The sequence below is a fragment of the Oryctolagus cuniculus genome, chromosome 4, assembly GCF_051225735.1.
Source record: "Oryctolagus cuniculus isolate XC-2025 breed Fujian yellow rabbit chromosome 4, ASM5122573v1, whole genome shotgun sequence".
NCBI lineage: Eukaryota > Metazoa > Chordata > Mammalia > Lagomorpha > Leporidae > Oryctolagus > Oryctolagus cuniculus.
The window spans coordinates 78,115,338-78,138,607 of record NC_142870.1 but is presented as its reverse complement, the minus strand read 5'-3'; the positions used below and the strand labels follow the sequence as shown (position 1 = coordinate 78,138,607).

General features: G+C 49.0%; 1 protein-coding gene and 1 pseudogene across 8 annotated transcripts in view; both read left to right on the top strand.

The window, feature by feature from the left end:
* Positions 1-23,270, top strand: part of ILDR1 (immunoglobulin like domain containing receptor 1) — a 36,796-nt gene that overhangs the window by 7,285 nt on the left and 6,241 nt on the right. For 3 of the 8 annotated variants that reach the window (XM_089331784.1, XM_051859259.3, XM_089331787.1), the window contains exons 2-6: positions 9,607-9,818; positions 10,925-11,074; positions 15,249-15,368; positions 15,613-15,759; positions 23,098-23,229. In XM_089331784.1, the coding sequence (XP_089187910.1) occupies positions 9,607-9,818; positions 10,925-11,074; positions 15,249-15,368; positions 15,613-15,759; positions 23,098-23,229 (761 nt within the window). The remainder of the gene's footprint in view (positions 1-9,606; positions 9,819-10,924; positions 11,075-15,248; positions 15,369-15,612; positions 15,760-23,097; positions 23,230-23,270) is intronic. The other 5 variants (XM_002716817.6, XM_070072201.2, XM_089331786.1 and 2 more) reach the window with 4 other exon arrangements.
* On the top strand, positions 17,585-17,690 carry LOC127483000 (U2 spliceosomal RNA; annotated as a pseudogene).

The following is a 23,270-nucleotide window of genomic DNA, read 5'->3' as shown; positions in this document are numbered from 1 at the left end:
TAAACCAAAGGAACAGCAAGTGCAAGATGGCTAGATAGGAACTTAGTGAATATGAGAGATGGAAAGAATGTCCGTGTGACTGAGCGGAGGAAGCCACGGGGACTGTGATGGGGATGAGGGCAGAGAAGTGGCCAGGATCAGACACATGTGGCTCTGTGGCTTGTGGTGGAGGTTTTGTATTTGTCTTAAGAGTGATGGGCAGCTGTTGGAGGGTTTTGAAGTTGGAAGGGTTGGGTGACTAACAGCAGTGTGGAGCCATATGGAGGGGAACCAGAGGGTGTGCATGTCCTGGTTAGGCTGACGCAGTGTGCAGGCTGCAGGTGATGTAGCTTTTACTAGGATGAACACAAAGATGGAAAGAGATTCCAGAAACCCTTAGGTGAGAAATAAACCCAATTCGATGAGAGATTACATATGAAAAATGAGAGAGAAATAGACGATTGAGGATGATCACAAGTTCTTGGTTTTGCCTATTCACTGAAATGGAAAACATGGGAGAGAGGACCAGATTTATATGGAAGGATGATCATTTAGAATGTGGTGCTAGATTTAGAATTTGGAACAACCAAGAAGAGCAATCAAAGTTCTAGTGGTTCTGAACTACCCTAGGAAGTACTTTGTCATATGTTTACTTGTTTATTGTTGACTCTCTGATCAAGAGTATAAATTCCAAGCATTAAGGAACCTTGTCTTATTTCAGCTGTGCCCCTAATATCTGGAATAGTACCTGGTTCAAAGCAGGTACTCAATAAATGAATGACTGTGTACACTCTGGTGGGTCCCAAATTTGCATGTGCTCTGAGATTAGTAGTGGGGACATGAGTCACTAATCTGGGTGAATGACTTTGGGAAACCCCAACCATCTGCCCTTCAACTAGGTCTTGTCCTCTCCCACTACCAACCAAAGGAATGTCAAGTTTAAACCACCTGAGTGGCTCATTTTTTCACCTCATAGTTTATTAAAAAAATTTTAAAGATATTTTCCCCTTTTGGAAGGGTTGTGGTAAAGCATGGGACTGTCACTTGTAGACAGAAATACAAATTTCTTTCCTAATTTATCTGTTAAAATATAAAAGGCTTATTCCCTTTGACCCAGTGAACTTACTTTGAAAAATATATCTTACTGGAATAAAGGTATCCTTGTGAAGAGAAGTTTATCCATAGATGTCCATTTAAGCAATTCATGCCACCATTTTTTTTGTAATAGCAAAAAATCAGAAGCAATCTAAATGCACGTCATTAGGGAAATGTGTATATAAGCTCTGGTTCTTCCATGGAATGTATTTTCATGCAGCCACTAAAGAAAAAGTGCTGACAGAGTATAATGACATTTCATCTGAAGAAAAAACAAAGTTGCAAATTAATGTGCATAATATGATTTTTTTTAAAAAAAAAAAGGCAGCATAGGAAAAGTTCTGAAGAGATGCATATCAGATTATCAGTAGTGGTACCACTGAGGAAGAATTCATAATGAACAAGCAGGAACTTTTCACTTTATATCATTCTTTATTGTTTGAAGCGTATTACCTATTATTTGTTTTATAGTAACAAACAAAGATGGAAAAAGAAGGATTTCTATACAAAATGGTTTTAAAAATTGTGAATGTCCCTGAAATTTGTGAATATTCCTCCAAGGGTTAGATCTCAACCATTTAGGAAACTTACCCAAAAAATAGGGTGGGATAGTGGAAAGCAGTGTGTGTAGGCTTTGGAATTGCTGAGCTCTGTGGCCCCAGGCAGGTTACCCAGTCTCTGAGGATTGTCCTCATGGATGAAACTGAAATGAAAGAAGCTTATCTCCTGGTTTGTTTTTGCAATGCTTAAATGGGGCAGCATACATGATCCCATGTCTCACACCGTGCATAGTCCTTAGTAAATACGTGCTCCTCCTCAGCGAGTCACACGCTCAGCGCCTCTCAATCCTGGGTAGAACCTAGACATCATTCCTCCCACCCCTTCCCATGTTTCCCACCCTGTTTCTCCACAACCAACTCTCTATCCTTTACCTCTTATCCGTAACCCATTGCCAGTCCCATAACCCCTTCATTCCTCTTATATTTGCACTGTTATCTAAGGAAATGTAATGAGCACTGATGGCAAATATACTCGGAGAGATAGCCTGCTCCTACGTAAACTCTGATAGGATTGGACCCGTGTGCTTTTTGTTAACCTGCTGAGTGGAGCTGAGGTGGGTGCGTACCTGAGAACACTCAGAAATGGAGAACAGTATCAAATGCACGCCACTGCCCCTGGCCAGCAGGGACCACACTGTGCCTCCCTGCCTACTACCCTCTTCCAAGCAGGGCCCTTCTCGTGGAAAGGAGAGGAAAAACCATCTAGTCCTCCAAAGATAGTTCTTAATTAAAAAAAAAAAAAAGCACTTATATTCCTGTGCTGGGTGGGTAAGATCTTCTAGAAACTGTAACATCTTAACCAACCGGATACTGCACGGGGAAGACGTACTGAATCAAAGATGTACGAAGATGGGCATGTATTTGGAATAAATGGCGTTTGGTTATCAGAACATTCTACTTTCCTTGGTGTGTTTCCCTCTACTCTAATGTAGACGGCAGTCCCCACTAGGCACAGCCTGTCGTCTTGGAAAGTACCTCGTGGTGAGAAACAGAGAATCCCCTTCCCCTTCCATTCTTTCCATGAGCTCTAAAAACTCATCTAAAGTGACAGATCTCCCCCAACTTCCTCTTTCACAGAGAAGGCAAACTGGGAGCAGGTTGGCCAGAGAGTACAAAGCTGCAAAGCTTTTAATCTACTACCTCATTTTGCAAAGATAAGTATTACTACGTTTTTATTATTTGAGTGGTTTCAAAATATTTTGTTTCATGTCCTGGCCTCAGTTGATCCCAGTCTCCTCACATGGTAAAGATAAGTTTGAATGATTCCAAGGATAGCCAGTGTGTATTGAGAGTCTCCGGTGTGCCAGGCTGTTTGCTAAATGGGAAACATTTATTATCCTCACTGTAACCCTGCGAGGCCAGTTTTATCATCACTTCAGTTCTGCATGGAAAGTAAAGGTGTAGTTTGGAAATAACTTGCTAGGTCCTGAGCTGGTAGGAAGTTCTGAGGCAGAATCCGAACTCAGGAGGTTGGACTCCAGGATGAAAGTATTTGAGAGAAAATAACAAAGAGCACTTGAGATATCAGGTGGCAATGAAATGGGGAGAAGGAAATTAAAAAATTTGGAAGCTTTTGGTGCTAAGTTTGTAAGAACATAGATGCAACCAGGACATCTATAATCAGAACATTTACCTCTTTCAACTGGTTTGTATTTTCTGCCCAAATTCTACTGCTTTTAATCTTTTCTTGAAAACTCTGCTTAGTGCTGTGCATGTTCACAGCAGTTAGTACCACAGAGGGATGAAAGGCCGAAGGAAGGAAGATGGGAGATTTTGCCTTGAGATGGGGTCTCTTGCTACTTCTGTTTCTCTCTCTGATCTGGAATTCCTGCTTTTTTGAGAATCCAATGCCTGACTTCTCCTTTGGAAGATGAAGTTTGCCTTCTGTGGGTGAAATTGGGTTTTGGTGTCAGCAAGACCCAAGTTCTAATCCTGACTTTGATACTTAGTAGGTAGGTGATGTTGGGCACATGGGGCTGGGTTTATCCTCTTGAAACTTTGGTCCACACAGGTGAGCAGGGCTAATACCCACTCTAGGGGATTTGTGAGAACTCAAGACAAAGACTGCACAGTGTGCAGGCACCATGGATGCTGAGTGCTGGCAGCAACAATGGGAAGATTTACCAGGTTTTGGGCTCCTCTCATCCTGGGAGTCTTTCCCATCCCCCCCGCCCCGGTGTGTGTCGTAGGGGCAGGTGACGGTGGTGCTGAAGGTATGAGATCTGTCATGAGATCTGGGGGATAACACCCCCAAAACTGGATGATGTGGGGTTGGCAATGTGATTGAGCTCCATAGGCAGACATGTGAGAACCTGGCTTGTCTTACACTGTGAAGTTCACGTTAAGGGGTGAAATAGAAGACAGGATAAAAGAGTGGCCCAGGCAGCAAAGCCTGTGCTGACGTTGGTAAGGGTGAGTCTTGTCACCCTGGCGTGGTCTGCCCATAATGAACTCATTCAGCTACTGGGAGCTGTGTGCACTTGGCCATGGAGGTAATCACTTTTCCTCATGCCTCTCCCTCAAGGGTATCAGATTCAGCAATCTTCAAAGCCACCCCAGAGCAACTCCTGGCTCCAACCAAATTCCTTTTCTGACCCCTGGGAAACCTGCCCTCCCTCCTCCCAAATGCCCCATCTCTATGCAAGTAAGGTTGACTTGCATAGTCCTTGAATAAACTGCTGTTTATGTCAAATTACCATTCAACAAAGTGCCAGTTTCTAATCGCGTGTCAGAGTGACTGCTGGCAGTATTTTAATTACTGCTCACAGAGCCTGGTGCTAAGTGTAGTTATCTGCAAACCCATGATTGCTAGTCATCTTATTTATTTAAAAAATGGTCAGGCAGAGTGGCAAGAGGGACAGAAGCTTAGCTCTGAAAGCCTGAGAACATGAGTGACCGCACGCAAGTCACCTGCCCTTTCCAGGCCTTGGATTCTTTGTTGTCCCTGAAGTGGGCATGGCTTGTCTCCTGTAAGGGTCACATTTGGTGGGTAATGGAACACATTGCAAGGTGTTCTGTGAGCCTAAGATTTTGTGTAGATCATCAGTGAGTATTTTCCTCTCTATTTCAAACAGAAGTTACTGAACAGAATGCGTCAGTGTGGACAATGACACCCTGTTCGTTGTCAAAAATCTTACCTGTAGCTGCTTCTGTATTTTAACGAAAGCTGTGGTGGGTGAAAGCTCCAAGGTCTATTTTATAGGTCAGTTCTGGGAAAAAGCAAAGTGGTGGTGAGCGAGGAAGAGCAAGAATAAAAAGTCAGATTGGGAGTAACACTTTTTGGGCTTGAGGGGCAGGTTTTGTTATGTAACATCCCCAAAGCTGCTTGGAGGAACTGCTGTAGAACTGCACGCACTAAGCCAACCACTGACACCTGGGCCTTGGAAGAAAGTAGTGCATTTACCAAGCACAGAGCAAGGAGCCTGGCAGCCAGTGCTCAATTCCTGCACTCCCTGAGGGATTGGAGGGGGTGAATCTTGCAGCTGAAAGTCAGGGGTGAGCAGCATGTGATCGGTTCACGTGTGGGCCTCCGGCTTGTCCACAGTGCACATGGCCTTTCTTGGATTGGTCAGTGGTGGGGCCAGTGTGTTTCCTCCAGCCTGTCTGGGTCTAGCTGGGGACTGGTAATTATTTTGTTTGGGCCTAGGAGCTTCTGCAGAGCTCTCAGAATGGAGACTCGCATTGCGATGCTAACTGTGTTAACTTGAGGAGCGATTCAGGTCTTCAGAAAAGCCTTCAGCGGTTATCCATGAACTAGAAATAGGCATGGGATTTCCACAAAGACTGCCCCATCTCCCCCACCTCCCTTTCCCCCATGGCCATCCCCGATTCACTTATCCCTCTGTCTCCCACAAGGCAGAGAAGCCAGCTAGACTGTCTTCCCCCAAGTTCCCCCAGTAACCGCCCTTCCCTGACAAGCACCTCTGCCCGCTCCTTTCTCCTGGAGTCCCTGTTGCCCTCTCACTCCTTCTCATGTGTCATCCTGACCCCACTTGGACCTCCTCCCTCTGCGAAGTCTTCCCCGAGCCCGCTTTTCCCCTGGCTGTGCTGCCCAGGGCAGCTCTCCAGCCCGTCTGTCAGGGGGCATCCTCATCACAGCCCTGTGCTAGAGACAAATTGGGTCATTTCTGGGGAGCCACAGCCTGTCCTCGGCAGCATTCTGCTGGCTCACCGTGGCCGGGAGAAAAGCAGCGCAGGTGCTGTCAGTAGCCTCAGAGGACGGTTGTGGGGGGAGGCTCTGGCCAGCAGGTGAGGGAGGATTCAGGATCCTGTGGCCTACTTAGCTCTTCTGTTAGCGGGTGGCTCAGTCAGAATGAAGGCCACTCTGCCCGAGAACTCTGTTGGAGAAAACCTCAGCTTGAATGTCTTTCTCCTCGGCCTCTTGGTACGGGAAAAGAGGAAAGAGAGGCAGACACTAATACCACCATGGCTGTGTAGTCCACAGACCCTGGCAGGCGCTGGAAGTCGATAATCGCATCGCATTCTTGCAAGGACCTGAGGTCAGTGTCAGCGGAGATGGCTGAACTTCCTGTAAGAAAAGAATTTCAGAGATGAGATACAGAGGAGTGGGAAGTAAGGTAGCAAAGTTTCATGAAGTAGAGCATCCGTCAGAATGATACACGCTTCCCCAAACGGATCTGAGAGTCTGCAAAGGAACAAAGGTGTTTTTTTTTTTTTTTTTTTTTTTTTTTTTTTTTTTAACAGGCAGAGTGGACAGTGAGAGAGAGAGACAGAGAGAAAGGTCTTCCTTTTGCCGCTGGTTCACCCTCCAATGGCCGCCGCAGCCAGTGCGCTGCGGCTGGCACACCGCGCTGATCCGATGGCAGGAGCCAGGTGCTTCTCCTGGTCTCCCATGGGGTGCAGGGCCCAAGCACTTGGGCCATCCTCCACTGCACTCCCTGGCCACAGCAGAGAGCTGGCCTGGAAGAGGGGCAACCGGGACAGAATCCGGTGCCCCGACCGGGACTAGAACCCGGTGTGCCGGCACCGCAAGGCGGAGGATTAGCCTAGTGAGCCGCGGCGCCGCAGGTGTTGTTGTTTTTAAAGATGCGTTTGTTTACTCAAAAGGTAGGGTTACAAAGAGAGAGGTAGAGCGATGGGGGGGGGGGGGATCCATCTTCCATCTGCTGGTTCATTCCCCAAATGGTGGCAATGACCAAGATTGGGCCAGACTGAAGCCAGGAGCCAGAAACTCCATCCAGGTCTCCCTTGTAGGTAGCAGAGACCCAAGCACTTAGGCCATCTTCTATTTCATTCCCAGGTGCATTAGCAGAGAGCTAGATCAGAAGTGGAGCAGCCGGGATTCAAACCAGCACTCACATGAGATGCTGGCATGGCAGGCTGCAGCTTAATCCACTGTGTCACAACACTGGCCTCAGTAACAAAGTTTAATGAATGGGATACACCGGACAAGACAGGTGGCATCTCAGCAAAGAACTGAGATTTGAGAGCCCATTTCGACTGGGGCTTATAAGACATGTCTTCCTGCCTCTCCCCTCCCCTTTTGGATGAAGGGTTTGCTGGGTGTGCAATAGGTAAAATTTCTCCCATAGTTTTATTACCAAGGGTCATCAGACTGGTGGGCAGAGAGGATTCTCCTGGGGTACTTTCTTAGTGGGGAAGGTTGGGACCACCTATAAAGTTATTTGGGTAGGGGCTGGACTTTGTAGTGTAAATACTAGGCTGCTTCCAAGGCATGCTCATGTATAGGCTGATTTCTGTCTTCCTACCTAACATGACACTAATCACAGACATGACAGTGGAGGTGCCACAAACCTGCCAAGCAGCAGATGGGGATAATCGCATTAGTGATGAGGTTAGCACAGTGGGAACCTTCTTGTCTGTAGGGGGAGTAGTTTCAAGCCCAGTGGATGCTTGAAACCTTGGGTATTACCAAGCCCTACACACACACACACACACACACACACACACACACACATACCACATTTCCCCTTATGTGTATGTATAGTACAGCATGGCCACACTGGTCAAAGGATGAGTCACCTTCCAGGTGGGACAGGGCAGGGCAGCACAAGATTTTATGATGCTGCTCAGAATGTCATGCAGTTTAAACCTTATGAATTGCTTATATCTGGAATTTTCCAATCAGTATTTTCAGATGGTGGGTGCCCATGGGTAAATGTAACTGTGGAAAGCGAGGCCACAAATAAGGGAGACTGCTGTGCCACTGTTGTCCCCAGGCATAGCTAAGGAAGGAAACCAAAGTTCAGAGGGAGTAAAACAACCTGTCCGATATTCGATTTTACTTTGAACCCAGTTGTATAGGAGTCCAAAGCCTGTAGGTGTTTTTGGGTTTTGTTTTTAATCCGGTCTACACCAGTGATTTTCAAAGTATGGTGCTTCAGAGGAGTAGCATCAGCATATCCTGGAAATGTTTCAGAAATGTAAGTCTTGGGGCTGGTGCTATGGCTTAGTAGGCTAAGCCTCTGCCTGCAGTGCTGGCATCCCATATGGGCACCAGCTCGTGTCCTGGCTGCTCCTCTCCTGATCCAGCTGTCTACTGTGGCCTGGGAAAGCAGTGGAAGATGGCCCAAGTGCTTGGACCCCTATATCCACATGGGAGACCTAGAAGAAACTCCTGGCTCCTGGCTTTGGACTGGCCCAGCTCCAGCCATTGCAGTCATTCAGGGAGTGAACCAACAGATGAAAGACCTTACGCTCTGTCTCTCCTCCCTGTCTGTAACTCTACCTCTCAAATAAATAAATAAAATCTTTTTATAAAAAATGTGAGTCTTTGGACCTCACCTAAGTCCTGCTGAATCAGAGACTCCTGGAGTAGGGCGCAGAGATCGGGGCTGTCACAGCCATTGCTGGTAACAGACATTCAAGTTTGAGTCCTACTGCCCTCCACACTAAAACTCCCACAAGAGGACTCTCGAAACTTGGCCTAGAAGCCATACTAACCCAGGAATGTTCCAAGATGCTAATTAGATATGGCCCCTGGCTGTGCCAAAGTCCCACCTGATATTTCTGTGCCACCTGTTTCCTCATCAATGCGCACCTAGAGCTTTATGCCCATAGGCTTGGAAAGTATAAGGGAATTTTACAAGGTGCTCGTAACTCTGAACTCCCTCAAGTCCTTGACATACAGTTTGTTACCACCCACTCATTTTTTTTGTTGTTGTTGGATTTGCTCTGTGCTTATGTTGGCTGCCTGTCCTGCCAAATTTTCTCTGGTTAATGTATTCTTGATCATTCATTACATCATTTAACAAATACTTATCGGGCATCAAGTATGTGGCAGGCATGGTACAAGGTGCTTGTATTTGAACAGTAAGTTAGAGATAAGCCCAGGGTACCTTCTTGGAGCCTGCAGCGAGCAGACCATTGGCATGCAGTGAGAAAAGTGCTGCCTGCCCGTGGGTAGGAAAAGGCACTTTGAGGAAACAGGAGGCAGTGTGGGGAGGTGAGGGTGCAGCTGAGGGCCCATGGGATAGAGAGTGATTCACCAGGGGAAGAGTAGAGTCGTGGCAGGTGATATGGCCCAGGGCAGCAGGCTGGGAGAACCATACAGGAGCAGAGAAGAGGTGATCCCAATACAGGAAGAATGGACCCATTTTCAGAATGGCTGAAGCCTTGAGTGGGGGTGGGGCATGAGAGGAAGTGGCACAGTGGGCCTCATAGCCCTAGTAACGGAGCTTGAACTTTATCCTTAGGGAAACAGGAAACCACGTGCAGAATAGAAGTGCCATGAGGAGTAGGACGGAGTAGCAGGGTCACTCCAGGACACATGCAGGTTTATTTTCATACAGTCGTTCTGTCGTTGGATGTGTCATTTCTGTCGGAAGACTTCAGGCTCTGCAGAGTTGTCTTTCCTTCTCCTTTCCCCATACCAGCCCCAGGGCGCTGAGGGCACCCTGCACCTGCTCCGTTCCCAGGCCGCAGAATGTGGGAGGCTCTGCCTTTGAGTGTGTTTTGCTCATTTGCCTCACTTTTATTACCTGGCGAACAGAAGTGAGTCACCTTCAGCAATGTCTCCTGCCCTTGCTGCAGGCTGTCTGTCCTTGCTGGTGACGGTGCAGCACACAGAACGCTACGTCACCCTGTTTGCCTCCGTCGTCCTCAAATGTGACTACACCACCTCCGCCCAGCTCCAGGACGTGGTGGTGACGTGGCGCTTCAAGTCCTTCTGCAAGGATCCCATCTTTGACTACTACTCTGCCTGTGAGTGCCTCCCCTGCTCGCTGTCTCTGGGTCGCTGGCCCTGCTGTGCATCACTGTGGTTACAGGTTAGGAGTTCCTTAGGATCACAAAGCTTGGGATGAGAAGAAGCCACAAAGATCACCCGACGCGGTCCCCACGCTTTGTAGATAAACAAACTTGAGCTCAAGCCGATGAAGGAATTTGTTCAAGTTCATTGTAAAGTTTTTGTCTCACCTGGTTCTAAAAAGGTTTAAGGCAGCCCTGCCCCCTTGTGCTTTCCCAATCCCAGCTGAGTGGATGCTGCTTCTGGGAGCTTAGCCGGCGTTCCTGGTGGGTGGTCAGGGCTTGGCTGCCTAAGTGCCCTCGGTGGCCAGAGCTCACTGCCCACAACAGCCCGTTCCCTGCTGGGCTCTCCTAGTTTTGGACACATCCTCCTGTGTTTAGCACATCTTACCTTGTGGCAACAGCCGACCCACTCCTGCCAGCCCGGAGTTCTTCCCTGCCTGCCCACTTTTGTATTCTCTCAAAGAACCAAAGAGCCCAGAACCCACTGTCAGCCCAGGACAGTTCATCGTTGAGAAGTTTTGAGCATAGAAGTAGACACCCTGCTTGGAGGAAGGAAGTGAGCTTCCTGAGATGAGGCAAAGTGGGCAGGGAGACATCAGCCTCACTCTTTTTAGCCCTGGGGCCAGTGTCTCAGAATGATGTCAGTAGAACCACAAAAGCTGACTGCCTGAGCCTCTGAGCCTGAAGCCATCTCCAACAGACTCCTCTATAAATCCAGGCATTGTGTCTTGTGGGTTTCTCTTAAATGCCTGGGTTAAGTGGGAAGGGAGGAGACTGAAGTGGCAGGCCTCAGCCACCGGCATACGCAACAGCTCTCAAACCTTCTATTGTCAGGACAGGTGGATGAACTCCAGGGCCTGAGGGTCAGAGTGGGTACTTTTAAAATGGGACATGGGGAGCTGAGATGGAAAACTGGGGACACAGCCCTGACTTGGAAGTAACGGCCTATTGGGTCTGGAGTCTTGTTGTTCACAGTAAGGAGCTGGTTAGAAATCAGAATCAGCTCTAGACCTGCGGAACCAGAGCGCTCTGGGTGACTCGGGTGTGTCCCCTCTCCGCAGCTTACCAGGCAGCCTTGTCCCTGGGCCAGGACCCATCGAACGACTGCAATGACAGCCAGCGGGAAGTTCGCATCGTGGCCCAGAGGCGGGGGCAGAACGAGCCAGTGCTGGGGGTGGATTACCGGCAGCGCAAGATCACCATCCAGAACCGTGAGTGCACAGGAGGGAGGTGAAGACGGCGGGCCTGGTGGGCTGAGTCAGCAGGGATTTCCCAGTTTTCTCTCTGCTGCCTGATAGTCTACTTGGCCATTGGCATGATTTGAGGCAAGTTCCGGATCACAGCATGTACTGCACTGTCTGATGTTGCATCCCCGGAATGTCCCAGAAGATACCCCACAGCTCCAGCCTAAGGCTGGCTGTGGCTGGTTTCCTCTGCTTTCCTGAGATTCAGGCTGAAGTGTGCATCCAGTTCTTTTGTCCTTTCTGTAAACTGCTCTCAGGATCTACTCAAACTGCAGGTCCCTGAGTTCTCCTCTGGCCATATCGTTGCCCAGCCGTAAGGAGACAGAGGTTTCTGAGTAGGTGGCCACCTTAAGACCGCTGCCCTCCATTGGTAGAGGCAAGAGCACTGGTCTTGGAATAAGAAGCCCTGAGAGAGGCCCCGTGCAGCCATCCACTCACCAGCTTGGGGACCAGTGGTCAGTTATTTTCTCTGGCTTTTGTTTCCTCTTCTGAAATATGGGGATTGTGGTATCTGCCCTCCCCACACTAAAGTGAGTATCAAATGTCAGGCGTAAGAGCTGTATCTAAAGCATATCTGGGGGCCTGCACTGTGGCATAGTGGGTATAGCTGCTGCCATATGGGCACCAGTTTGAGTCCCGGCTGTTCCACTTCTGATCCAGCTCTCTGCTATGGCCTGGGAAAGTAGAGGAAGAAGCCAAGTCCTGGCTCCTGGCTTCGGATCAGCACAGCTCTGGCCTTTGTGGCCACCTGGGGAGTGAGCCAGTGGATGGAAGACCTCTCTCTCTCTCTCTGCCTCTGTCTCTGCCTTTCAAATAAATAAATAAATATTTTAAAAAAATAATAAACATATCTGTCCTTTGTGCCTGGCAGAGGCAGTAGTGGTGAGAGCCCTTGCAGCCAGACTCAGGTGTGGAACCCCCATTCTGTACTTCCAGGTGCAGAATTTCTGTAACATGGGACCTGTTAAAATACCTGTGTCATGGAGAGGTGTGAGGACCAAGTGAGGTAGTATGGGACCAACAGTGAGTGTGCAGTGAATGTTAGCACTCAGCACACCTTGATGAATGGTTAGCTCCTCGCATTCCTGTCTTGTAATGCAGGATTGCTGTGCAGGGGTTATTGGCCCAGGATTCAGAGCCTGCTTCAGTGAGCTTACGTGCTATGATTGTATGCTGTGTGCCCATAGCTACAATATGAGGAAACCAGTGACCATGCTGTGACTGCTGGAAGACAGATCACTGAAAGGGAGCCAGTTTAACAACTACACCCAGCTTGGTCTGTAATACTGAGGCCCTAGCCTTTTACACTCAGCTGCTGATCTTCCCAGCCAACCACTGGCTGCTTGGCTTAGAGAACACCTGTCCTTTTCCAGTCTCTAGATGGCTCTGCTTGTCCCAGACACCCCAGAAGTTGTTCTGATCTGACCCTGCCTTGTAAAGCCTTCTTAGTTAGCTATTTTCTTGCACAGTCTTTAAAGGAGGCAAGGCCTCTGCTTTCTGTTTTCTCTAACTTTTGAGCTGTATCTTTCACTACCTCCATGCCCAGCAGTCTTGGATCAAACCCTGCCTCTGTCTCACTCCTACAAGAAAGCATTATTTCTCACTGGGTTGTATTTCTACATCCAGACGTGTGACTTCCTGAAGCCCTGTTTCTGACACCTGTATGCCTGTGTTTGTATCACTTGAGATGGTCCTGTCAGATCCATTTTCGGATCCTTTAAAATATGAACATATCTAATGTCCTTGTTACTCTGCAACCCTAAAATATTCTTTACGTCCCCAATAAAAATGGGGTCAGACTACAGTTTGCATCAAGCTTTGAAGGGAACCTACTCCAGGGCAGTTGTATCATCATTCTTTTTCCAAGTCTGGGGTAAGCTTTCTGGCAAAGGTAATGGGTTTGGAAAATTGTAAGTAGGAAAAAAAGCACAGGGATTGACGTAGAAAGGGAAGGAAACAGAAGTCAGAATTAGCTCTAGTGTCGTGTGACCTTGCGTTTTTGTTTCATTTCCTCCATAAATATTTCTTGACAAACAGATAAGAATGCATTGCAGATAAAACAACCAGGTAGCCAGGACCCAGTACATAATGCGAAGCCCTATAAGAGTCCGAGGATGTCCCCTGGCACACACTGTGGGTGAGAGAGCAGGTGCTACTATGGCATGGAGACCTGGAGCCTGCTCTGCTGCCTCTGACAGGGTTTAAAGCTCACCCAGGATAGAAAAGATCTTGTTCCTCTCCAGATTTCCCACGGTGCCAGACATCTGGTGGGCCCACAGAGGTTCTTCATTGAGCATCTGTTGAATTTGCTAAACTTGAACACATGTGTTAACCATTTATCTACCTTTTTTGAAAGTTTTATGTGTGTGAGACTTTTTTAAAAGATGTATTTGTTTATCTGAAAGGCAGAGAGAAACAGAGAGACAAAGGAAGAAAGATCTTCCATTCATTGGTTCACTCCCCACATAACAGCAACAGCTGGGGCTGGGGCCAGCTGAAGCCAGGACTCAGGGACCCCCTCTCCCTCTCCTTCTCCCTCTCCCCCGCCTCCCCCTCCCCAGTGGGTGTAGGGGCCCAAGTACTCGGTCCATCTTCCACTGCTTTCTCAGGCACATTAGCAGGAAGTGGGATCAAAAGTGAAGCAACCTTTGGCCGGCGCCACGGCTCACTAGGCTAATCCTCCGCCTACAGTGCCGGCACCCGGATTCTAGTCCCGGTCAGGGTGCTGGATTCTGTCCCGGTTGCCCCTCTTCCAGGCCAGCTCTCTGCTGTGGCCCGGAAGTGCAGTGGAGGATGGCCCAAGTGCTTGGGCCCTGCACCCGCATGGGAGACCAGGAGAAGAACCTGGCTCCTGGCTTCAGATCGGTGGGCACACCGGCCGCAGCGCGCCGGCCGTAGTGGCCATTTGGGGGGTGAACCAACGGAAGGAAGACCTTTCTCTGTCTCTCTCTCTCACTGTCTAACTCTGCCTGTCAAAAAAAAAAAAAAAAAAAAAGGAGCAACCTTAAACTGGCAGTCTGATGTGGGATGATGGCATTGCAAGTGGTGGCTTAACCTGTTGTACCCTGTGCCGGCCTGTGTTCTGCGTTCATCTAGTGCAGCACTCCGTGCTCACAAGAACAGGAATGCTTTCCTTGGATTCCATCTACTCATTAAATATCATCATTTCATCCTTACATATTCAAGTTTATCTCATCACCTGTCCCTTCGAGTCCCACAGGTATTTGTCCTTCTTAGGCTAATAAGGGGTCTAGGGTGTGAACTTTTCCACTCAGTGTGGACAGAACAGTAAAGTTGAGTGGTTCAGAGTGTGGACCTTGACACAGAAAGGCATAGGTTCCAACCACCTCTGCTGAGCACTGTCTGTGTGTTATCAGGCCAGTTCCTTCACTTCCTTGGGTCTTGATTTTCCTCATCGGAAATGCAGCTGATGATCATACTGTATCAGGATTGAGCTTGATTGCCAGCAAACAATAGCCTAAAATATTAGCGATTTAAGCAGCAGAGAAGTTAATTTGTCTCATGCATAGCATCAGAGATGTTCAGTCCAGCTGTTTGGTTCCGTTAAGTCCTTGGGAGTCAGCAGTCTCCAGCTCGCCAAGCATGTCTTGGGCTTCCTTGTGGTCCGGGATGGCAGCTGTCACTTTTGCTTTGCAGGAAACCGAGTAGAAGCAGAGTTGAGGAAGGAAGGGCTATGGTGTTCACGAGCTGCTTTTAAGAAAGTTCCTTGGGTCCACTATGTGACACGTCTGTTTACATTCTGTTGCTTACTTGTCTTCTCAAAAAGGTGGTGTGAAATAATGACTTTATTTAGATGGCTGTGTACATAGGCAGAAGTTCTGTGACCACGGGAGAAGAGAAAATACACACCGGGAGTAACTAGTAATTTCCACCTGACCCGCTTGTCGGATTGCGGTAGGAAGTAAAGGAGGCGAAGTCTTGACAGAGAACCTAGTGAGACTCTACAGATAGTCCGTCTCCTGTTTGGAGAAAGAGGAAAGTCAGAAGAAGGAACTTCCTGTGACCCACCAGGGGCCTTCTCAGGATACAGAGAATAATGCTGGGGGCCTGAAGTGACCAGGGTCAGAAACCAGCGGCCTCCCCTTTAACCACTGGTGCTTTCTTTCTCCATTCTGTGCAGGAGCTGACCTTGTGATTAATGAAGTGATGTGGTGGGACCACGGCGTATATTACTGCACCATTGAGGCTCCGGGAGACACATCTGGAGACCCCGATAAGGAGGTGAAGCTCATTGTCCTGCGTAAGTGCTTCCGGAACCTTCTGCTTGGCCACCCCACTGCTGTAACCTGGTTACAGGGAAAAGCCAAAAACACAGCATTGGATCATGAACCTCTGAAGTTCCCCTGTCAAAGCTCAACATTTTTTGCTCGTATATTGCTTGACATTAACCTGAAGGTCAAGAGCTATTTACTAGACCTCTAGAATGTTCTAGAAGCATTCCCTGGGGATCTTCAGTTCACCCATGCCCCGATTCTCCCCTGCAGACTGGCTGACGGTGATCTTCATCATCCTGGGAGCCCTCCTCCTTCTGACGCTGATTGGCGTGTGCTGGTGCCAGTGCTGCCCTCAGTACTGCTGCTGCTATATCCGCTGCCCCTGCTGTCCCACCCGCTGCTGCTGCCCCGAGGAAGGTGAGAGGGAGAGGATGGTATTAGGGCCCCGTGCCCCGAGCAGATTGGCTTCCAGTGCCCAGGGCAAAGTTTTGCCAGGTTCTCCCCCCGGGTTTGCCTCTGTCCTGAAAATGATACTTGGGGACACTGTGGAGCCACACAGGAGGTGGCAGGTAGGAGGACATCTGCCTGTCCACCTTCTAGGCTGCCTAAAGTCTCCTTCAGAGAGCTCTGCCTACGGCTGGTGTTGCCTTCGTGGTCCTTTTAGGCCTGGGCTTCAGTCTGCCCTAGCACTGACCTGATGGGCATGAGGTGGTTAGGGAGTTTTTTGTTGAAACAGTGAGAGAAGGCCACTTGTAAACAAAAATAAATAAACAAACTATTTTCTGCTATTCTCAGACACCACTCAATACAACTTTTAAAAAAAAAAGGATTTGTTTCATTTATTTGAAATGTGAGTTAAAGAGAAAGAACCACATGCTGGTTCACTCCCCAAATGGCCGCAATGGCTAGGGCTGGGTCAGACTGAAGCCAGAAGCCAGCAGCTTCATCTGGGTCTCCCACATGGGTGCAAGAGCCAAGCACTCGGGGTATCTTCCACCTGCTTTCCCAGGTATATTATCAGGGAACTGGATTGGAAGTATAGTGGCCAGGACTCGAACTGGTGCCCATGCGTGATGCTGGCTTTGTAGGCAGTGGCTTTCTTTACCTGCTATGCCACAGCACCAGCCTCTCAGAACAACACTTCTGACATCAGATTATGCACTGGGGGGAGGGGTGTTTTCCCGTACGCTTCGCAGTTCTCCAGCAGACCCTGATGGAGTGTTCTGAAATTTAGCTCAGATCTGACACTGCCTACATGAAGAGAGTGTTAGGCCCCAGTCCCACAGACTGCCCGCACTCCAGATGCCAGTCACAAGCAGCGGGTTGTCACTTCTAGTAGGTTCTGACAGACTGACCGTAAAGGGTAGTTCCCACATCTGATTGATTTGCTAGTGTGGCTCATGAAACTTCCATTTACCGTTTATTACAAAAGATGAAGGATACCCCGTGGACAGCCCAGTGAAGCAACACATAGGGCCAGGTAGGTGGGAAAGGTCTGGAGCTTCCGGGCCCTCCCAGGGTTTACCACACTCTCAGCATCTGCACACATTCAGCTACCAGGCATCTCCTTGACCCTGGGCAGCTCCCTTTGTGGAGGCTTTACAGAGGCTCCCTTACATGGCTGTAATTCAGGAAACCATTGGCCTTTCGTGATCAACTCAGCCTTCAATCCCGGGAAGTCAGGGGGTGGGGCTGAAAGCCCTGATCTGCCAATCATGCATGGTCTCACTGGCGACCAGTCCCAGTCCTGATTTCGCCTGGGTGCTGCCAGCCATCAGTCAATGCATTAGCCTCTAAGTGGCACTCAGATCACTGTAGGGGTTCCACAGAGTTAGGTGCTGGGTGCCAGGAACCAGGGGCAGAGACCACGTGCGTCTTTCTCATTCTATTACGATGCCATACCACTCCGTAGAGCTGACTTGAAAAAAGCAGAGGAGAGGAATGCGTTAGAGTGGCGGCTCTCAGAGTGAAGCTGGCCTTAGAACAGCATGGAGGGCTTATTCAGACAGAGTGCTAGCCCCACCTCCAGAGGTTCCGACTCAGCTGGTCTAGGGTGGGGTCCAAGTACTCTGAAAATTCCCCACATGATGTGATGCTGCGGGTCCCAGGGCCACATGGTGAGAACTCATGCGTTAAGGGAAAGAAAGAGGGAGAGCGGAGCCTGCTCTGGATGTGGGCTTGCTTTGGCCTAAGGGCTGATCCTTTACAGCAGAACTGTAACATTTCCTAAAATAATCTGGCTATCGCTTCTGAGGCTTTTGGTTAAGATCAAGTGTAGTGGCTGTTCTTATCAGTTTAATAATTTGGCTGAATAATAATTTAATAACAATATTAACAATTAACAATACTAACAATTAACAAATAATAATTTAATAATTAATAACATGGCAAAAGCAAAAGAAAAAATTAATGTATAAAAATCTTAGTAATTTCATGGAGTAGAATCAGTTGCCTTAAATGGAAGTTGTTTTTGGTTTTGCTTTGTTTCAAATAGCATTTCCTGGTGATACAGCTAAAGTACTACATTGTAGACAATTTGGGAAATTCAGAACAATGTAGACGAATCTGAGCACCTAGAGAAACCCATTCTTTTCATCTTGGTCCATTTGGAAAAAACATTTGTAAAAGGAATTGCCTATTAAGATAGAAACAGAACCTAATGTTCAGTGTCAAGAAGGTCAGTGGCATGAGTCTGGTTTCAGGCTTGTGCTCTGAGGTTGCTGTGTTACAGGAAAAGAGAACTAACTTTGTTGGACGCCTACCATGTGTAGGCCCTTTGCATATATCCCCTCACTGAGTCTTCATGACAACCCTAGAAGGCAGATGTCATCCCGACTTAACAGCCCAGGAGACCGAAAGTCACAGACGCTACAGAGAAAGTGGCAGCATCGTGGTGTCTGGTCCACGTTCATCTGACTCAGTGTCTGTATCGCCCGCAGCAGCAGCTGTCACGGCCTCTGTGGGTAGGTCACCATGGGATTGACTGACTTACCATGAACTCCTTAAAGAGAGGCCATGAGGGGCCTCCAGGAGAGGGACCATGGAGAGGTCACTGTCACTGGAGCAGTAACAGGTGGAATGAGATAAGAAAAGTCCATCTGTAAAGCCACACTGGAATCCCTAGTCCATAGGTACTATGTACCAGGGGACATAGGTACCCAGGCAGGACTGGAGACAAAGCTAGCAGGAATCAGAAATGCGTCCTCTGGAAGAGCTCATAAACAGATGCTCTGAGGGAGAATGGTTTCTCTCAAGAACTGGCAAAATCCAGAAGTGCAGTGCACAGCTCATGAGCCCTGGACTTGGGCAGGTGCGATCTTTCAGGGTGACTCATGAGTGCAGAGAGTCCAGCAGTTTGGTGACAAGAGGAATGACATGAAGGAGCAGCAGTTCTTAAGGAAAATTCTCTGACTGGGGAAGGGAAGAGTAATTTGGGTTTTTCCTTTTTTTTTTTTTTTAAGAATACAATATTCCAAGCAGATTTATAAGCAAAGGACCAGGGTGAGTAGCAAGTGAAGCACCAAGAAATGAGGTGGTCACTGGTGAGTGATGGAACCGTCAGGAGGGGCATCAGGCCTGCCGTGAAAGAAAGATCTTGCCTCAGAAAGGGAAGGGAAGGTAGCCTGAGCTCTGCCGAGAGAAAGGAAGTCATTAAAATGTGCAGGGTGATTAAGGTGTAGGGAGGAAGCTGGGGACGTTCGCTTCAGCCTGTCTTGATTTCAGTAAATCAAAATGCTAGACACAGAGGGAGCTTCAATCAGACATCAGTGATTCTTAAATTTCTCTCACCACAGAAGCACCTCTCCAACCTGCTCCCACTTGCCAAAGTGAAAAGAGGACCGTAGAGGAGAAAAATGGAGGTCATTAAATTTTACGAATGCTTGGTAAACACTTAGTACTAGTAAACAACCCTCAGTAGGACCTCAAGACGAACGTTTTCAAAATCGGGTCTTATTCTTCCCATGAGAACTAGATAGGCAGCTTTCCTCCCCAGGGAACCTGCTGGCACACCCCACCCTGCAGTCGGCCATAACCACACTGAGAATCTCCAAGCTGTCCCCTCCCAGCCTCCCACACCTGAGGGAAGTGAAGCCTGGAAGACTTTCCCACAGTTACATTCAACTTGGTGGGGGGGTCTCTTCACTGTGCGCAGGGCTGGTTCCTTGTCCTCAAGAAAGATGTTGACAGCTGAAAGTCCACGAGGAGGGGAAGGCATGCGTGGGGATGTTGGGACTGCTGCTGTGGAAGAGGGAATTCGTGTTTGATGGTCAAGGAAGTTCTAGCAGGAGGGCTGCATGCGCTCAGGCATCTGGGGCCAGGCAGTTTCTGATAGTGGTTCCCTAATGCTAAAATGGCAAGAGTTCAAAGGTGCAAGGGATTCTGGGAAACTCCTGGGGATGTCACCAAAATGACTGGCCAGACGTGTCACAAGGGGCCGGTAGTTTCAGGAAAAAGTGAAAGTGCTGTGCAACTGACCATGAGTTAAAAGGAAGGCAGAGGTTAGGTTCTTGAAAGTGGAGGGTGGATGGTAAGAAATGGTACCGAGTTGTGGGCAAGCGAACCTAGAGATCTTCAAGGGCGCCAGTTCTATGTGGTGCTGCATGCAGATGATGCCGGGCTGCAGGGGAGGAGAGAGGCAGGTCTCTGGAGGAGGGTGAGGCATCATTTCTGTCCCAGAATTACAGAATGTGCCCTGGGTCTTACTCAGAGATGAATATGAGTATGTCTTTGGTGGCTTAGTCGCCACATGTGTGCTTTCATCTCCTTCTATGGCATCTAAGGCGGAAGAAGCAATTTATTTTAGCATCAAGAGTCATTACCTAATGACTGTCTATCGTGTGCTGGGCGTTTTGAGTCTATTACTCCATTTAATCTCAGCAACCTGTGGACAAGGATTCTCCCCAGCTCATAGAAGAGGACAGTGGGCTCAGAAATTCACTCAGTGACACACAGCTAGTGCATGCTGGGATTCAAGTGGACGTCCCATCTGATGCTCAAAGCCTGCGTTTAGGGAGACCCATCCCTGAGAACGAGAGTTCTCCAATATTGTTGAAAATGCTCAGCAATCAACTCCGAGTTGATGTCGTTAGAATCAAGGAGGCTACTGAAGCAACTTCTCTTGCCTTGCGTTAGAACAGCTGGAGGAGAGCCTGTGGGAATGAGATCCAGGGATCTGTATTTTTAACAAGCTCCAGACCTGTGACTAAGGCTGTCTTTCCTCCATGGAGGCTCAGAGAGAATGTATTAGGAATCTTGAAGTTTCACTGCTTTCTCTGTTTGCTATTTTTATTGTCTGTCTGACCCCTAGGTGAGCAACCGTTTCCTTGGTAGTTAGGATGTTCTGTGAGACTGTGTCCAGGGACAGGTGGGAAAGAGCTCAGGAGCCACGTCCTCCTCTTTGTCTCATCAGTTCTGGAACAACAAAGAAGGGAAGGCCCTGGAAAAGAGCTTGGTTGAAGGCCAGGAAGGGAGCACTTGGGTCCACTCTGGAGCAGGTAGAAAAGTTCAGAAGGGTGACAGGGAGGCTAGTGGAGGATCTGGAAGAGGCAGTGGTGAGCCATCTGTGCAGGGGGTCCTATTGGTGAAAAAGAGCCTTTGCAAATAAGGAGGAAGCCCGACTTGCCCCTTTAGTTTTACCATGTATTCTGTAGCCAAATTATTTTAGGATATGTTACAGTTATTTTAGTCCAAAGAAAGATCACATCAAGAGCAAGATCTTCTGTGCCCTCTTCCCCCCCACCCCCCGCCCCGACTCATGGGTTCTCCAAGAGTGGCCTCAGACCGGCAGCAGCACATCACTTGAGAACTTTTCAGAAATACAAATTCTTGGGCCCCACCCTAGACCACATGTCAGAAACTCTGGGGGTGGGGGCAAACAGGTCTCTTTGAGAAATTATACCCATGTGATGAAGCCTTCATAAAGCCTCCCTAAGAACTACAAGGACGTAGGAATAAGCCAAATGGGGGAATGGTACCATCTGAAGAAGCGAGGGTTCAATTATAAGGCATGGGGTTCTACCCGGTGGAAACAGGGGTCCCCAGGCCTCGGAGGCAGAGATTAGCCTGGAGGGGTCTTGAACTGTAGGTCTAAGTTGCAGAGAAGGAAACTGAAGCTGTGCCCTGGGCAAGATTTGATGGCTTCATCATGGAAGGAAAGTGTCTAAGGGTCTTGGGGTTGTGGCAGAAACAGAATAGGCTCTGGTGTCAGAACCTGGTTATGCCCTGGTTCTGCCAGTCTCTGACTGTGGCACCTCACACTGCAAAGGTCTCTGAACCTCACTGCCTCGCATGAGCCTCCCATGAAGAAATTCCTCGGAGGACTGGTTAGCTTCTGGCAAGCTAGCAGTTGGGTAAGCGAATTAGTGTATATGTTGATGGTGGCCAGCAGAGGGAGCCCCGCGCAGGGAGGCACATTAAGCCCGCTAACTTGTCTTCAAGGCGGCTAGTGGCTGTCAGTTGGCACAAAGGTGTGGCAGCTGGGGGAGCTGCTGCAGACCTGCCTCTGATTTCCTCCAGGCTGGGCTGTGACTCGCCCTTGGAGCTGGAGCTCCAGACACTTCCGGGGGCTCTGCTGTAGCCACTTCTGCACAGGTGGCCCCTGGGCTGTAGCTGGCCTTGGCCAACCCCCTACCCTGCCTAGCTGGGTCCAGAATGCCTGATTTGTGTCCCTTCCTACTGTGCCAGAGCCCTGCTGTCTTAGGGTTGGCCACAGGGCCTGGGGTACAGAGGAGGCGGTGGGAGTGCAGGGCTGAGGGCCTGTCATTCATAGCACAAGGCAGGTACTTCCTGTGCTTAACCATGCAAGTGCATTTCCTACATGCATGGATAGGCAGAAACCTTGGGAGTCAGGTGGTGCTTGGCCACAGTTACCTCAAAATAGAAATTCATGAACAAAAACAAATAAACACTTTTGTTTTTAATTTGCACTCCCTGTGGGTTGTATACCTCAGAGCAGCTGCACCTAGGGGACAGGAGTGACATGTCTACGGGCCCTTGTACTGCTCTTATGTACTGTTTTATTGGCCATGAAAAGGAACGGTGTTTCCCTTTCTCTTTCCCTGTCCCCACTCCCTTTAGGGAGATTCCCCTTCCTAGGGAAAACCCCAGCACTGAGTATGTTGAGAAGCACAGAAAGAATCCTCTGGAATGCACTTCAGCCTCTGTGCACCGCCTTCCTCCCGCGGTGTTCTGCCGCCAGGGTGGCTTACCAGCTCGAAGCACTCTTGGTAGAGTGGTTCTGCCCGTTGACTAAAGCATCACGCCCTCTCCTCTTCCCCCTTCCCAACCAGCCGGCCCTTAGCTTGCCTGGCTTCGAGAGCCCCAGCCCCTGCCTACAACCTCCTCTAAGCCCTTTGCACCTGCACCTTCTATTTCCAGCCTGTGGCTTCTGCTTCTGTTGGCCTGGGGCCCGAGATGTCATTGTCCGCTGCTCTCCACGCATCTACCTGTGTGTTTTTGGTAACTCTGAGAGTATGCAGGATGATGAAATGTCTTTGGGGCCCAGAAGTCCGGTCTTAGGAGTATACTTTCCTGGGGCTGGGAGTGTCTTACATATAGGCACTTCATTCCCAGAGCCTCGCTAGAGCACCAGTTGATCCCTGATGCCCTTAACCCTTAGTCCCATGCAAGATATGTGAGATTGGACCTGGAGGGGAGAAGCTAGCCTCTTGCAAGAAAGCTGGGTGGAGAGAAGTGAGGTGGGAGGTGGGGGACATACCCTGGCTGAGGGTCTGCATTTCTCCTTCTTCCCTGCAGCCCTGGCCCGTCACCGCTACATGAAGCAGGCTCAGGCCCTAGGTCCTCAGATGATGGAAAAACCCCTGTACTGGGGTGCGGACAGGAGCTCCCAGGTTTCATCCTATCCAATGCACCCGCTGCTGCAGCGAGGTAAACCTTACCAGAGATTCGGGGTGAGGGAGGGCAGAGGG